We start from the raw sequence: 15025 nt of genomic DNA on the forward strand, positions 1-15025 counted from the left end.
TCTTTACAAGCTTGGCCAAATAAAATATCCTAAAACAAAAATGATAATTCAAAAATTTTGGCTGAAAAGATCAATAAGCTCTATTTAATAACAGCATGGCATTGTCTGAATATACTTACATGGGACGGAAATAGTTGTTTCATTATTTCAGCTAAAGATATTTTTAAATTGAAGCAATCACCAAAAATATCCAATTCTGAATATATACTTTGAAGAATGTTGCTTCGGCTTTTTAAGCAAAGGAAACAAACTTCACTGTGTCGAGAAGAATTTAAAATAATATCTAAAATATTTTTTGTACCTAACATTTCGTATTTTATAGTTAAAAATTAACAAAGAAAAAACAAAATAAAAACATAACCTTAATAAATTGAATGACAGTGACAGGGTTTTTGACAATCAATGTTCAGTGCTACCATATTCTTTTTGCTCTTTGCCATATTAAAAATTGTTTTAAGTGGTAGCTTATGGTAGGTAATTAATTTCTTCTTTTAATAAATTTTTACTTTATACATCAAAGGTAAAAAACGCTTACTCTTTATAAACTAATAATCATTAAGTAAAAAAGCTTTCTAGAAAAGATGACGACCCTCAAGAATAAGGACTTAAAACCATGCTCATCCGGTAAAAAACCTTAACCGAAACCGAATAGATTTGCTCATTTTTATTTATATCTATATCTAAATTAAGAAGGATGTGTATGAAGGATATTAAGGATTAATAAATAAACAAGACTGTTTTTAAGCATTATATTTCAAATTAAAAAATAAAACTATCTACTTAATATTATAATCTATAATTACATTGCATTTGTCTAATATTTAACGTATCCATAATTATCTAAACACTCAAGTATAAACTATATTTAAAAATAAATTTATGTAAAATAAAATACAAAAACATTTAATTCCCGAAAGATACTTCATAAAGGAATAACTTTGCACGAGTGGCAAAAAAGTCAAACACGTTGTCTAAAGATAATTATTAAATGGTACTCAATTTTAAATTTACGTCTACCCTCAAATAGCAAAAGTAAAAACCAAAATCATATTGCTTCATATTTAAGGCCTCATTAAATTAGTTTATTTTCTTGTTTTATCTAGCTCTACAACTTTAACCAATTTATCAAAATTAATTTTCGATTTCATAATAGGTAGTGTGCCTTTTAATATCAATTTTAATATAAATTGTATACACAAATTTTATCAATAAATGTCGAAACCGTATAGGACATATAAGACCACCAAAAATCCGATACATTCATATTTGATATACGAAAAATATAACATTTCATATGGTCATATTTTTTTAAATATATACAAATATATTAACTCTGTTATTCTTCCAAGGTAGTACAACTTCCTACCATAGTGGTATTGAAACTAACCTAGAAATGTACATTTGCAAGACGTAAGAATAAAAAAAATCAAAGATAGAAATAAACAGATAAATCAAGATGTCAAAATTAAGTGATAATTGACAAAATGATAAATATTTTACGTGAAAATTTAATATATTTTTTTATGTAAAACTAAACAATATGTACATAGATTTAATACGTAAAATCTTGTTTCATAAAAGATTGACGTCTTATCAAGAGATAATTATCGATTTTTATTTTAATACTTAGGAAATTAATCCCAATAAAAGCTCTGCAGAGAAATTTTTTCGCCTCATTTTGTGCTTGGAAATAGGTATCTTAAGGTTATAATTATAAGTTTATGTTTATATAACAATAACAAATAAATTATATGTATTTATTATGCTTTGGATTGAGCTGCAAACAGTCCAACAAAAGTAGTGTCCCTTTTTCATCCATTCCCCTAAAAATAACATCACCAACAGCACGATCCTCATTTTCATACAAACCTGGCTGAGATCTTAGGTCCAATAAACTGGCCACCACTTCTCAATCTTGGTTTCTAACACTTAGCACTGCTCACTTCACAATAGTCATAAAACATTTTCACTTCATCCACAGTTATAGCACCAAATATCATTTCAGTACCACACACTGCTACATAGCATTATGAGCCACATTGACATGGGCTTTAACGTCCACTTTCCTATTAAACACTGATTTGCAGAGTCGACAACAATATCTACCACCGTGCATTTTCTTCATATGATTTTGTTGACTCGTTTCCGAATAAAAAGTTTCTCTACATATTTGACAATGATGAGGTTTAATGCCAATATGTTTCCTAACATGAGCGACCAAATCTCTTCTACACTTGAAGATTTTACTACAAAATTCACAAGTCTCTTTAGATCTGAAACCATGAATTTTCTTGTGACAACTCAAATTGTGCTCTGTATAAAATTGTTTCTCACACATATCACAACTGTAAGGTTTAATTTGTAAATGTATCTTATTCACATGTAGTGAAAGTTCATTTTCATTTGAGAATTCTTTTTCGCAAAAACTGCAAGTTTGCGACCTAGAAATTTTGCGTCCATTGAATTTGCCTGCATGTCTTTGGAAATGAATATCGAATGTATTCTGAGATTTAAACAACTTGTCACATAATGGACATACTTTGGTTTTATGTGTCCTTTTATGTAATGAAAACTTTTTCATATCCGTGAAACTTCGTCCGCATGTATCACAAACGTTACAATCTTTTTGGTGAGCTAAATGAAACATTTTCATGTGTTCAAATAGATGGAATTTAGATTTAACTGGTTCATAGCAAACTTTGCAATTAATTTTTGTATTAATATGTTTCAACACATGATTCTTGAGGAAATAATCCGAGATGAAATGTTTACTACAGAAAGGACAAGTAAAATTCGGTCTTCGCAACTTTCTTTTCGGTTTTGGCTTCTTTTTAAATGTTAGGAATTCACTGCAAATGTCATTTACTGGTGGAGATTGCATTGCAAAATTAACATCGTCACTTATTAACTTTTCTATATCAATTGGAGATTTTTCAACATCATTTGCTTTTGGAGATTTTTCTATTTCACTTTCTGTTGATTCTTCTGAGTCACTTAATGTTGATTTTTCAACATCACTAGCTATTAATTTTTCAACATCACTACCTATTGGTGAAAGGGCTTCATAATCCTGATATCCATTAACTAATTTATTAGTTTCGTCATTTATAATTTCTTCTTTTTTATTATTCCTTTCCTTATTGACTGGATAAAGCATTTTCTTCAAATCATCAAATATCACTGTTCCAATTTCTTCATCATCAGTATTTTCAGATTTTGAACTTTCTTCAGAACTTTCTGATTCTATTCTAAATTCATCTTCCAATACTTCGATTTTCATCTGCGATTCATCATCATCTATGTATTCTTCTTCTAAAGACTTCTTTTCTGTTATAGGAAGGATTGTTTCCATAGATATTTCTACCATTACGTTGTTTTCAGGTTCTTCTATTCTATTTAAGTTATCTAACATAAGACTAATACATGTATTTAATCTATGTCTAATATATTTAACCTTACTTATAAAGATATACGATGATAATGCATGATTAAAGCATTTTTCGCATATTTTTGTCCCAGTGTAGTTATGTACTGTATTCATCTGCAACAAAAAATAAAAACGTTTTTTAAAATAAATATAAAAAAGCGATAAAAGCTTACACTAAAAAGCACATCGATATGGTATAAAGAGTATTTACTACCATTTTGGAATCCTTATATAATTTTCACAGGACTTGTTCATGTAAGTAGATCGAAAAAAAAATAGTTTGCGTGGACAGCCTGTTTTTTCATATGTATTTATTTTTTACTTTAACGGGACAAGGTTTTTTATCCAGTTCACTAAATAAAACAGTAAACAATATGTTTTATTTTTTATTGAAATCTAAACACCGAATTACAAAATCAAGAAAGAAAATAGTGTTTTACACAAAATTACCTAAAGAAAAAAGACATCGCTTAATTAAATATGGAGTTAATATTTTCTTAACATCTAATGAGACCAAAAATCACGAACTACTTAGTAAATTTTAACTAGTAAAAAATCATTAAACTAAAAACTAACTATACTGTAAGTCCTCATTCCCACGGGCGCTTTTTTATCGCGCGTTGAAAAAACGTTCAAATGTAACAAACACATTTCCATACATCTATTAATACGAGACGCTTTATTAGGCACTGGGCGAACGGAATAAGAGTGATTTTAAAACGTTCCACGCTCGAGACCCGTTAACGAAGAGTTTTAACGAGACGTTAAAAAAAGCGCCCGTGCGAATGAACGCTAAGTGCTTGTTCATATTTAACTCGGGGTGCGGTGATTAGGATCTTGACAAATAGGTTGCAAACGACTGGTGTAGGCGACTAAAGAATAATCTGTCAACGACGCGCGTTGTGATTACATGGTATTGTTTAAGTCACTTAGTGACTAAAATCGCTGGGTTTTGAAATCTTACGTCGCCTTGTGAACGATGGGACTAAGTAAAAACGGTTTGAACTGGTCGATAGCGCAAACGCCTGGCGACTAATATGAACACACGCCCACGAGTTAGACACATAGTCGGTTCAATGTCGTAATGTTGTGTTATAATAAAGACATCGTAAATCTTAACAAAAACATCTTTGCTTTTAGTTCAAGTAATTAAAGGAGTGGATTAATTATGTGAGAATTACATTTATTTAGATTGAATAACATTATATATGAAAAATGAAATCTTACACTATAAGCCAAATTAAATTTTTCCAATATAAGATTTTTAAGCCTAATAATACTAAGAACTCTAATAATTTGCAGTCATTACTTAATAATAAATATTCAAAGCTATAGAATACAATATTTATACTGTTTATAATACTAAAATGTACTTAAGCTATGAAAAAAATATATCTAAAGTCAGTAATGCACTGTGACAAGTGAATTAAATCAGTCAAACTTTTTTTATCTCATATTTTTCACGAAGGTATAATTACTCCAAACACAATCCCTAAAGTGGGTAGTCATAAAAAATAAATAAATAGGTAGTTAGGTAGGAAGTTAGTTGTCTATTTTTTCATTAGTCTATCTCTTCTATGTCTCATACTCTTTAACATTTTTCTTGGTTTATTATCTTGAGTGCCGATATTAAAACTAAGCGATGAAAACTGTGTCGGCGACATTGTTGATATAGGATTGAAACTAGGTATCACAGGTGACGTGAAACTTTGCATTGGCGGCGTGAATGTTGAACATGTACCAAAATTGAAATTCAAATTAGTCATAACTGGTGTTTTGTTAATGTTACTGTCGATTTTGCCAATGTTACTGTCGATTTTGCCAATGTTACTGTCCATTTTGCCAAAGTTACTGTCCATTTTGCCAAAGTTACTGTCCATTTTGCCAAAGTTACTGTCGATTTTGCCAAAGTTACCAATAATGTTAAATTTAGCAACATTGCCGTCAAATTTGACGACATTTCCGACAATTTTTGCATCATTGCCGTCGTCAAAATTTACCTCCATTTCCTCTTCGTTTTGTATTTTATTTTGATTTGCGTCTTCTTTTATAACATTATCAACTACTTCTGTATTTGGTAGAGAAATATTTGGAATTAAATCATTTTTTATAACTTCAACATTACAATCTTCTTTGTCATCTTTAATTGCTATTTGTTCAGTTTTTTCATTTTCTTCATTATTATTTGTAACAATATAATTGTTATTTTTGACTGCATCTTGTTTATTCTTATTACGCTTAGGTGAATAATCGAATTTCGTAAAAGTGAATTTAAAATTAGTCGTGTTATCCTGTTTTTTTTTCTCGCCACAACAAAAGCATCTTTCTCTGTTATCATTATTAGTCAAACAGATTTCACATTGCCATTTCGATCTCTTTACAATTGGAACTTCAATTTCAGGGTCAATTTTTCTCTTCCTACTTGGGATGAGTTCTCCAGCCTCAGTAGTTTCTATTTGATTTGGGATGACTTCTTTAGGTTCAATTTTTCTCTTTCTAGTAGTGATGATTTCTTTATGTTCAAGATTTACCTTTAAGATTGGGATAACTTTCTCAAGTTCAACATACTGTTGACTCTGGATGACATTTTCAGGTTCAATATTTTTCTGTGAACTTGAGAGGACATCCTCAGGGTTAATTTTTCTTTTCCGTGTTGAATTGTCGTCTACAGGTTCAACATTTTCCTTCAGTATTGTGATGACTTTCTCAGGTTCAATAGTTTTGTTTGGAATTGTTATGGTCATTTCAGGTTCCATATTAAATTGTTCTTTTGGGTCAGCAATATCTTTATTTTGTTTAGTTTTTTTGTCATAAATTTTTTCCTCACAATAATTACATTTGCCTACTTTGTCAAAGATCCAGCACATTTTGCAAGGATCTTGTGAGCTATTATTTTCTACATTAGATTTTTTAATACCTTCCTTATTTATGGATGTTTTCTCAATACATTGCTCGCATTGGGCCTTTTTAAATATTGAACAAGTCATACATAAAATAGGAATTGTAGATATGTCACTATCTGGGTCTATTTCAATATATTGTGCTTGTTTTACTATATTGGATGGCATATTTTCTATCTCTTGTTCCCCGTCATTAGTTTTACAGGAGTCGTCGAAAATTTTTATGGGATTAGAAAAAGAAAATGGGACGCCAACTCTATCTTCTTTCCCATCAATATCAATATGTAGGGATGTAATGTCTAGACATTGAGACTTCTCAAACATCGAACTATCTGTTTCGTCTCCATCTTCTACAATTTCATTAGATATTTTTATAGGGTTGGAGAAACAAAAAATATCATTTACAGTAATTAACTTCATTGCTATATCACCAGCGCTTGTCGCTTTATTAATATCATCATGTTTTGTGTTAGTTATAACAACCTTTTTGGCAATTCTCTTTGTAATCGCTACTCGATTTGCTTCTTTGGAGACGAGGAATTCATCATATTTGTGTGATTTCTAGAAAAGGATTAGAAAATCACTGCAACAATCTCCACAAAACAAGAGACAAAGTTTTAACAGTAATATATTACACACTTCAGAATTTTCGTTTTGTTATTGTATGATGTGATTGTATGTGTACCCACAAATCTAAATTTTGGTGAAGAATGCTTTATTTTTAGCATAATAGTCACTATAAAACTACTTAATAAATAGCTATAACAATAATCTTTGAATTATATTATAAGTAAGGAATAAACAATCACTAAGTATAAGCCTTATGTTTTAAGGCTTATAAAATATTCATTTAAACAAAAAAACAATCATATAGTTAAGCTTACATAAGACTGACAATTTCAACAAAAGTGCCTCAGCTCAGAATAATGCATAAGTACCTATTGTAAAAAGGTTTAATAAGTCTACTACAGGAATCCCCAAACTATTTTGGACAAGTGACCCCCTTTACCAAAATGAACTGTTATCTCAGACCCCTATGGCTAAATTACCTACTTTTAAGATCAATTATTATTAGTATTCATTCTGAATTAGGTCAATAGAAGAAGTCAGAGTGAGAATTAGCAATGCTTTAAGTTCGATATCGATCCCTTTGGGAGTCCCAGGTCTACTAGATAGACAAAAGTTCCATTTCTGTTTTGAACCTTGTGGAATCCCTACAATAAACAATGTATGGTATTTGTGTATAATGAATATTTAGGTAAAAAAAAATGTGGTTTACATACCTCTGGTATAGTTGCAGTTAAAATTGTAGCCACAGTCATCTCTCCGGATAATTCTGGATATCCACCATGTAAACATAAAGTTTCGTTCAATCTCGTCATAGTATCTCCTTTGTCTAAACAAACTCCGCACAAACTATCCGTTTTCTTTTCAACTAAACATTCTAATACATTCTTAAACTTGTGCTTTTCAATATGTTGTAAATAATTCTCCAACTCTTCACAAATAAAACCACATTCGTTGCATTGAAATTGTTGCTTCTCCGTATTTATTTTGGTGTTTTCTTTAAAGTGAAACTGTTTCATATGCTTTTTGTAATGTGAATGCTTTACAAAAGAATTTCCGCAGAGTTTACAATTGTACCACATTGATTTAGGGTGAATTTTCTCATGGTTAACGAGAGATTCTACATTAGTAAACACTTGCCAACATCTTGGACACTCTAGTTCGTTCATTTGAACATCATTGTTATTGGTAACGAGTGATGAGCCAGCATTTACAATATTTATTATTGGATCTGCGTAATCAATAACATTTTTATGTTCTACATGAATTATATTGTGGTTGGGATTTAATTTTTGTCGTCCCCTCCTCTTCACCCGTTCAAGGGGGTCTAGTTTATCGAATTTCTCACTGATATCAATAAAACAATTACGTACTGCCCGTTCGGCTCTTTCACATTGCTGTGTGAATAAGTAACAATTGATTGTCTTATCTAGACATTTGCCGCAGATTTTATTTGGGAAATTAGCGTCATCAGATACCTGGAATTACAACAGAATTATTAATTTTAATATAAATGAGGGTACTTCTGAAATGGTAGCAATATATGATGGAAAATAAGAATATAAATTAAGTTAATAGACAAATATCATAAAGAGCATTTGCAATACACAAATATGAAAATGTATTTTTACACTTCAAGTATATTATTATAATTATATTATTAAGTATGAGTGTGGAGGGGTACACCGGTAGAGGTAGGCCTAGGAAGAGATGGATGGATTGCATGAAAGATGACATGATCAACAATGGAGATGACGGCAGACAGATTCATTTTGAGGATGGAATCCTAGTGCACCGACCATACGTAGGTGGGACAAGGTCAAGGAGATGATGATGATGAAGTATATTATTATAATTCCAAAATCTTTTATAAAAAGTTTTAAATTTTGCACAAAATTTATCAAAATATTACAAGATTTAGTGGTTATTATTTTTTTAAGATTGACTTTTTTACAAAAATGGCTTATACAGTTCAAATATAAAGATTAAAAATGAGGAAAACTTCCTCTTCTAAAAGAAACTATTTATATATTACTTATTTCATAGTTAATTACTTAATAAAATGTATCTATCAGTATCACATGTCTGTATTAAATTGAAAACAACCTGAAATGGGTAGAAACTGGCTACCATGTCCCGTATGGTCACTTGAAATATTGCCCCGGAACTGGCCACCTCTAAAATCTCATCCAATTCTGATAAAGAGGTCGTTGCAGTTAGACAAAACCGACAGACCCTTCTCTTCAATGATCCTTGCAATAAATACTTCACAGCTTCTTTCGTCGTTAAAGGTTCACTTTTAGTATCCTTAGGATTCGAAACTTTCCAGCATTTCGAGCGAGAATATGTTTTTAGGCTCGCGGTGTTTGTTAGTTTTGGCTCCATTTTTTATGCTTTCAATTTAGATCATAAACTGAACCGTCACTGATATTTGATGTTTATATAAATATAATATACCACATTTATTAGTTATTTTAATCAAAAAACCCTCAAATAATCTCTAAATTGTGAAGAAATTAAGGGAAAATTTAACAAAAATGACACTACGTCAAACTTTGCTACCAGCGCTTGTTCGACAGCCATCATGGCGCCCGCCAGCATGACGCAACATCCACAGACTGCATAAAGCGTTTGGTTGGAAAACATAAAAACCTATTTTCCTATTCAATTTCCTTAAAACGTAATTACCGTTGCTCTTGATTATTTTTTAATAATCATTTTGATTTCTTAATTCATCAAACTACGATTCCTCGAAGCCTCAAGCATTTTTCGAACGGCAAAGCTTCAAGCTGTGTTTTTTTACCCTAAAAAGTACCTTCCAAAATATTTTCCACCTTTTACATTCTTTCTAGAGATTAAGATCTTACTTTACTATTACAGAGATTTTGAAAAATTATTATTTAACGCATTTAAAACAAAACTTTATCAACTTTGCATAAGAGAGAATATTTGCAATAATTTTTGCTGATCTTACTTAAAAGAGTAAACACATTTACAACAAAATCGAAACGTTTATTCAAGTTATAAATTGAAAATAATTTCTATAGGACTTTAATAATAAGTTTTATATCGTGCCATTGGTTTTTAAAAGAACTGATTAAAAGAGAGAAACCTTGAAATGAAGCGGAACAATCAACTTAAAAAATAGCAAACGTCAACTTACAACTTGTTTTGCCAACTGGACAAGTCCTGTCAAATGCAAAAAATGTTATTTATTTATTGTTTACATCCTTTCGATCATAACATTTTTCTAGTGAATCTATTCATCTGAATTCCTGTTTTATGTAACAATAGTGTCCTTCGTACAAAATGTCGTGGCTGAATTTGAATGAAAGTTTTAATAGTTTGAAAGGACAGATTACAAATTTTGCTTCGGAAGTATTATCCGAGAATACAACGGACGATGCTGATTCAGAAGAAACTGGAATAAGCTCTTCGTTAAAGGAACTGGAAGATAAATGTAATACCCAGCAATTAGAGGTCAGTGTATGAAAAAAATAACATTTATATAATTACCTATGTGTTCAATTTGACAGATGTTGTTTAGGTTATGTTATGGTAATCAAAATGTCTAATTTTAATTAAATGATTTGCCATTGAGCTGACCGCTAAATGGGTATTCATTTACTACAATCAGATATCATATAGATATATGTAGAATTCATTTTAAAGATATGAAGTGATTTTATCTTTATAAACTGATGACAAAACATTAAATTCAATACAGAGAACTGTGTTATGTACTGTTAAATAATTAACTTCAGGCCTAACTTAAATTAGCGTTACTCCCAAGTAGGCTGTAATCAACTATGCTGGACCACTGTAGATTGGTTGACTTTCCGTACATCTTCAAATTTCTTGGCCAATATGTGCAGGCATAGATAAATATTTCTAGATGAAGCGTACATTTATGTCTTTTGGTGATGATAATAATAATAATAATAAACTTCTTTATTGTCATCATAAGGAATACAATATTTCTGGCATTAATAAGAGAACAAAAATATGACAACAATGGGCTGCAGGCTCAGCGTAGACCGCAAGGCATAGCCTTGTTGAGCTGGTTTTCAGCCTGTCCCGGTGGGCCATGCGCCCGTTCAGAGGTGCCCATCTGCTGGTTTACAACATTAGGAATTTAATAATACAAACAAAAAAATACTATAATGATGCTAGTCAAGTGTTACTTTGTATAGGGGGTTGTTAAAATCAATTGACCAAACTATCTTTGCAAATATAGGGAGCTGTAGTTACATGTAGCTGGAGTGTATCATACAAATTTGATGTTTAATTGAAATATTATTTTTGAAATGTCATTTAATGTGTGTTGCAAATGTTTACCAGTATAATAATTTTTTTTAACACATTCGGGAAAAACATAGTATGAAAATTAAGCAAAAGCAATAAGCAAAATTAAGAAAAGAAAGCAAATATTGTTATTTTATTATTATCTATATATATAAAAGAAAGTCGTGTTAGTTACACTATTTATAACTCAAGAACGGCTGAATCGATTTGACTGAAAATCGGTGGGCAGGTAGCTTAGAACCAGGAAACGGACATATGATAATTTTTACCCCGTTTTCTATTTTTCTTTTATTCCGCGCGGACGGAGTCACGGGTATAAGCTAGTATTTATATGAAAAAAAACCCAAAACAATTAACCGACACAATATAATGTTTAATTGTTGTTATTAAATTAGTGTTTCAAAAATATCACAATTAACTATATTATTGTTAAAAGAATCCGTTTCATTTTATTTTGAATATTATATAAATATTGTAATGAAAATGCCAACATTACAGAAATTTACCATAAAAAACCACTGGCAGCCTTCTAACTTACCTTATTTTTATGCTCCAAAGGATCTGTTACATCTATTGACAAAATTTACTACAATTTATTCAATTCTTCACCAGGTGGCGTTATATCAAGTTTAAATTTTTTTTTTAATTCCTTTTTTGATATTGGTTTAAAAGTTATATTGCTGTCAGGTTTCAATACATGTATGAAGTTTTATCTAGTTGAACTTTTTAAAGTGTTAAATTCTTCCACAGATGAAACTCATAAAAACCATTCCATCTGTGATATCATGTTTTTTAATGTGCACGTAACAAAGTTTAAGAAAATTGTACTAGAAAATACAACATTCTATTAAATAACTATAATAAAAAAAAACGTGCGAGACGCGACGCGACTGCGAAGTCCTCGAATTAAACACTCGCCCTGAAGATGGACCCCCGATGGGTCCGAAACTAGTCGGTGCCGCCACCGGACGATCAAAACGTGAGTTAAGCCGTTTCTTAATTAATTAATTATGATGTCTCACGAAAGTTTAAACAATTTAATAAAAAAAACTATACAACATTCAGATCAAGAAGGATAAAAAAATATTTTAGTTATTTTTATGTCATAAAACGCATCTGCAATTAGTGTTGTCCTAGTGTTGTGGATATCCATGGGCGTCGATGATCACTTTGGTGTTCCCGTCGCTCGTTTGCCCCCTTCACTTATAAAAAATAATAATAATATAGGGTCAGTGTGCTCCAAATTAAAAATAACCTCAAAATAGACAGTACCAATATAAAACCGTTGAAGCACAACTTGTTTGGTGCATGTTGGAGTTATCAAGATATGACTGTGCAAATACTGATAACATATCTACCCTACGAGCATTACTGTGAATAAAGGTGTGTGCACACTGCACACTTAGGTCCTACACACATTTCCATATAACATATAAACATCATACAAATATACTTTCCATCAAAACAAAGTACTAGTGCAATCTTATAGAAGATTTTAAAAATGTTTTTTAAGGTATAATTTATTATAATTATTAACAATCTTTACTTATTTGGCTTGGTTTTGGTTAAAACAAAAATTAGTTTTTTTTAACATATTTCCGAAACAATTTAAAAATATTTAGGTTCTAGACTACTCAACTCTCATACCCAAAATGAAGTATATTTTTATTTTAAAGTAATATTGAAATTTTCGTTGTCAATGAGATTTAAATACTCGTAATATCTCATTTTAGCCAACACTCTGCTCACGCTTTCGTTTTAATTTCAGAAATTATAATGTAAATGTCTCAAAAAGTGTCCACACAACAACGACACAAAATATTTATTTAAATACTAGCTGTCGCCCGCGACTCCGTCCACGCGCAGTTAAAAAATGGGGGGGGGGGGTATGAAAAATAGATGTTGGCCGATTCTCAGACCTACTGAATATGATTCACAAAATTTCATGAGAATCGGTCAAGCCGTTTCGGAGGAGTACGGGAATGAAAACTGTGACACGAGAATTTTATATATTAGATGTTGCTATCTCAATTTTTTTCAAGGAGTACGAGAGAGATGTCTATGTTCTCGTACATGTGTGTTAGCGGTGAAAATATATGTTAACGAAAATGTCATCAAGTTACTCATCAACTATTTTTAATATGTTATTTTAGACGCCGTCACTTTATTTTTTCTTATTTGAGTAATAAAGGAACATTCGAAATAAGATATTTATCTAATGCATTAGAAAATAGATAAATGTATTTGTATTAAAACAATGCAAATTATCGCCATCACGATATGTATGGATTCACATTGGTCACTGTATAGTAAAATTAAAACAGAAAAAAATACGACTACCTTCATTTAAAAAACAAAACGGAAAGATTTGACAGTCGATATTTAATCTGTGATTAAAATCTGTCCTCGATACAATGTAAATTTTGATTTTCTGCCAGTTTTTTCTCTGCTATTTTTTAATCTTCTACCTGGCGTTTTTTTGTATACATATTTAACGTATTTTTTTCATATTAATAGTATGGAATCTAATTTGTCTGTTTTTTGGGACATCGACCGTTCAACGGTTACAGTTATTCATTTGAATTATCTTTTCAGATCGCGAAGTTGACAAATTATGAAAAGAATGAGTAACTAGGAGTTTAAAAAAAGAGGAGTGGTTGAATTTTGAAAAGATTTGGCTGTCGATTTTATTGTTTAAACATGTCGTTTACCTAGTGATGTAGGCAGATATTATTGATCGTGGTTAAGGCATACTTGTCTAGCTCTTACAATGTTGTCAATGTGAAATTTTTACAATAGAAACTCGCTAATATAATTATTAATTTAATTTAATATTCGCTTGTTTCACAAGCATATAAAAATGGCGCGTTATAATTACGCTTTAACAGTGTAGGGTCGCACTAAATCCGTAATCTGTGCTTACCCCTCTTGTTTATGGGCGTGAGTTGTGTTATAAAAAATACGAGCTATGACGCGTAAGGAATAATTGTTAGGTAGCTGTTGAATTTCAAATGAATGTAGCGATTTAAATGCGCGCACCAATAGGTCACACCGGGAATGTATTCATACTAGTCAGTTAGGAAAGCCATGACTTGAAAAAATAATCCCGGACATGAATTATTTTTATTCTCTGACAGGATTCCACAAAACCTTTTTGTCATCTTTGTTTTTTAAACGCGAATAAGAGGGATGATAAAATGAATTTTAAATGATATAACTCGCACTCAGGGGTGGGTGTTATTTTTAATCGCGATCGAACACTCATTATTATAAAAGACCTCCTAATTTTTCCTTTCACACAATAGTTAAATACATAATATTACTAATCTACTCAAGTTCGTACGCATTTTTTAAAAATCTTGTATCTATAGATGGTAGACGTGATTTCACTCAGTTTAGTCTACAGAAAAAAAATGAAATAACTAAAATCTTCTGTTGACTTAAGTAGGAATTGTCTTTGGTTTTTTTTGTTAGTTTTTGATTTTTGTTTTTAATTATTTTCTTTAAATGTATCTGGCCTGTATTACAATTGTATGAAAAAAAGTATTTCTAATTCAGAAAGTCTTTTAAAAACTGTTTAAAGTGTTGCACCTAGTTTGCTGTTCATACCGTAGCGACCGCAGCGGCCATGTTTGTCTTCGAATCTATCATTTTCGTTGCATCGACTTCCGGAATTAATACGTTCTAAATACATTTACATGGTATTGTATGGATTGTTACAGCTTTTGGTGTATTATCTTTTAATTTTATTTCATTTCGATGTGTTTACAAAAGTTGACAGAAATAAACTTTAACCTAAAACTTATTTGAGCCATATGATTTTTCA

General features: G+C 30.7%; 2 protein-coding genes across 2 annotated transcripts in view; one reads left to right on the forward strand and one right to left on the reverse strand.

The window, feature by feature from the left end:
• Positions 1–1657: 1657 nt before the first annotated feature.
• Positions 1658–9463, reverse strand: LOC106711066 (zinc finger protein 616). The gene is made up of 3 exons (XM_014503290.2): positions 9001–9463; positions 7611–8372; positions 1658–3541 (listed from the first exon to the last, which is right to left on the reverse strand). The coding sequence occupies exons 1-3, from the start codon at positions 9277–9279 to the stop codon at positions 2018–2020; spliced, it is 2565 nt and encodes an 854-aa protein (XP_014358776.2). The 5' UTR covers positions 9280–9463; the 3' UTR covers positions 1658–2017.
• A 600-nt stretch (positions 9464–10063) lies between these two features.
• Positions 10064–15025, forward strand: part of LOC106711059 (thyroid receptor-interacting protein 11) — a 38683-nt gene continuing 33721 nt past the window's right edge. Inside the window, exon 1 of the mRNA XM_045684633.1 lies at positions 10064–10374. Within this exon, the coding sequence (XP_045540589.1) occupies positions 10204–10374 (171 nt within the window). The 5' untranslated portion in view covers positions 10064–10203. The remainder of the gene's footprint in view (positions 10375–15025) is intronic.

This window comes from Papilio machaon, chromosome 27 (assembly GCF_912999745.1).
Source record: "Papilio machaon chromosome 27, ilPapMach1.1, whole genome shotgun sequence".
Classification (NCBI taxonomy): Eukaryota; Metazoa; Arthropoda; class Insecta; order Lepidoptera; family Papilionidae; genus Papilio; species Papilio machaon.